The sequence below is a fragment of the Acanthisitta chloris genome, unplaced genomic scaffold (assembly GCF_000695815.1).
Source record: "Acanthisitta chloris isolate BGI_N310 unplaced genomic scaffold, ASM69581v1 scaffold23416, whole genome shotgun sequence".
Taxonomy (NCBI): domain Eukaryota; kingdom Metazoa; phylum Chordata; class Aves; order Passeriformes; family Acanthisittidae; genus Acanthisitta; species Acanthisitta chloris.
The window spans coordinates 453-2,880 of NW_008676827.1; the positions used below are offsets into that span (position 1 = coordinate 453).

Below are 2,428 nucleotides of genomic sequence, written 5' to 3' on the forward strand. Positions count from 1 at the left end.
AAAATCCCAGCCAAGCACAAACCCCAACCCTGAGCCACGACTGCAGTTCAGCCACTGGGAATGATTCACTGGCACATGGGAATGAGGTTCCCATGCATCCCTAACACGGGTCATAATTGGTCTTAATGAACAATTTAACATGATTTTCAGCATCAGCAACTCCTCCACATGGGAAACAGGATTCAAGCTAAACTTGATTCAAGCTGAGCTTAACAGACAGGTTAGCTGCAAAGCCAGTTGGAAGCATTAGGACAAAGGATGCCACAGGAGCAGGTCACTACCACGTTGTGAAACACTGTCCAACCTGACAGAATTGTTAGTGCCATTCGTAACTAAAGGGCTGAAGTTCTCATGTGTCTGCACACATGGAACTCCAGTAATGCTTTTCAATCCTTCTGAGTCACACATAAAGGAATCACTTTGCCACTGAGCCCCTAGTTCATGTGCAAAGAGTCACTTTGCACTGTATCCTCCTGTTGCCCTCAGAACTGCTGCCTCAGTTCACATCCTTTTCTTGTCGCGTGTTTCACCATTTAACTGCCCGTTTTCCCTCGCTTTCTCCTCGAAGTTCCAGTCGGTTGGGCTGAGGAGCTGCTGAGTTTTTTTGTAGGTCCAGTATGGGTTAAGAACTAGTGTCACAGCGAACAACCCCGAGAAGAGGACAATGAAGTGCAGGAGCCCCAGATTTTCGATCACAGAATTCCAGTTGGAGATGCACACCCACCACATGTGGTAAGTGAGAATCATGCGGCAGTGGAACAGGTGGATCATCACCCACTGGTTTGCCTTCCAGAAAAAGGTGTCAGCACAGCCAGCCTAGGAAAAGAACACAAACACACAGGAGTGAGGTTGTCACTGCCAGATAAGGAACCGAGGGACCTGGATAACTAATGCAAATATCCAGTTTCCCAGCCACACACTCTCAGGCTTTTCCTTCCATACAGCACTGAGACAGGACAACTGCAGGAGGGTCAGCAAGGCTCAGTGCTGCTCCTGCCCTTGGCACACAACAGCCCAAGCAGCTCCAGGCTGGGGAGGAGTGGGGACAGAGGTGCTGGGCACAAAGGGCCTTGAGCTGAGCCAGGGCAGAGTCAGATGTGAGGAGAAATGTTTTCCCTGTTGTGGTGTTCAGCACTGGATATTGCCCAGGGAGGTGGTGCAGTCACCATCCTTGGAGGTGTTTCAGAGGTGTCTGATGTGGCACTGGAGGATCTGGGTTAGGGTTTGGGGGTTCCAGCAGTGATAGGTTAATGGTTGGACTGGGTGATCTCAGAGGTCTCCTCCAACCCTGATGGTTCTAGGATTCTAAGTGAGCTGCATGGAAGCTGTTACACACACCATTTGGAACTTGTCTTACCTTCAGGAGCATCCAGGAAATGCAGGTGGAGGGAGTGCTCATCTCCAGCAACATTCCCATCAGAGGCAGGTAATGCCCAGACCTCACATTAACCACCAGACCAGCCAAGCCACCAAATGCAAGCAAATGGTGAACTACCAAGAACACATCAAATGTCCTAAAGACAACGTTGGACACGTGCACTGCTACGTTCTCAAGCAGGAAGAATCCAGCAGCTATTAAACAGTTAAACCAACTCCACTTTTGCTGGGAATACACTTTGTCAGCCTGAAAGACTGGATCGATGAGCAGAGCCCACAGCCCAGCCACACAGCTCTGGAGTCCAAACACTCCACGGGTCACTGCCATGTTCCAGAACACCTTCTCCTTGGCAGACAAGGCACGGTACGTGGCACTTTTCCATGAAGACAACCAGTGGGACAGGAGGAACACTCCCAAGTAGATGAAAAAACCAGCAGCTATAAACATCAAACGAACTTCCCAGAGGAGATAGTCCCAGTCAAAAATGGCCCCAAGCATTGGAGCATCATTTGTTGGGTTCATTTCTTCTCTTCTGGTGCTTCCCATCTGCACCAGGATCTCCTTCATGCCTGTTCAGCCTCTGCTGACATGCAAAGCAAACACCATGGGCTCTTCCTTTCCATCTGGAACAAGGAGAGAAAGATTAAACTGATGTTTGAATCATCCATATACACGTGGTTAGCTCCTAAACCACACAGAGCTCACTTCCACTGCAGATGTGACTCTGGCCCTGTTGCCACTAGGCACACTCAAAGACCAGCAGAGACAAAAAAAACTTAAGCAACTAAGTTTAAGATGAAGAACTGGCCTGAAAAATTTATGCCTAGGACAAAGTACTGCACTGAAACAAAAGCTAAACAGCTCCAAGTAGGAAGGTGAGAAAGAGGAAGAGAAAATACAAGAAAATCCTGTTTTGTTACTCATGAAACCTTTTATTTCGACAGCATTGCGCAGTTATCTTCCTACTCCTTCTCCCACTGCTTTTCCCTCTCTGATTTCCCACCCTTTGCCACAGCTTTAGAGCCTCAAATACAGGACATAGAACTATAG

The 2,428-nt window shown here is 48.4% G+C and overlaps 1 protein-coding gene across 1 annotated transcript; it reads right to left on the reverse strand.

Annotated features, from left to right (window-relative positions):
• Positions 1 to 501: 501 nt before the first annotated feature.
• Positions 502 to 1,900, reverse strand: CLN8 (ceroid-lipofuscinosis, neuronal 8 (epilepsy, progressive with mental retardation)). The gene is given in 4 exon segments (XM_009076288.1): positions 502 to 816; positions 1,358 to 1,447; positions 1,449 to 1,498; positions 1,501 to 1,900. Coding segments are annotated over 4 exon segments (855 nt in total).
• Between the last annotated feature and the right edge of the window lie 528 nt (positions 1,901 to 2,428).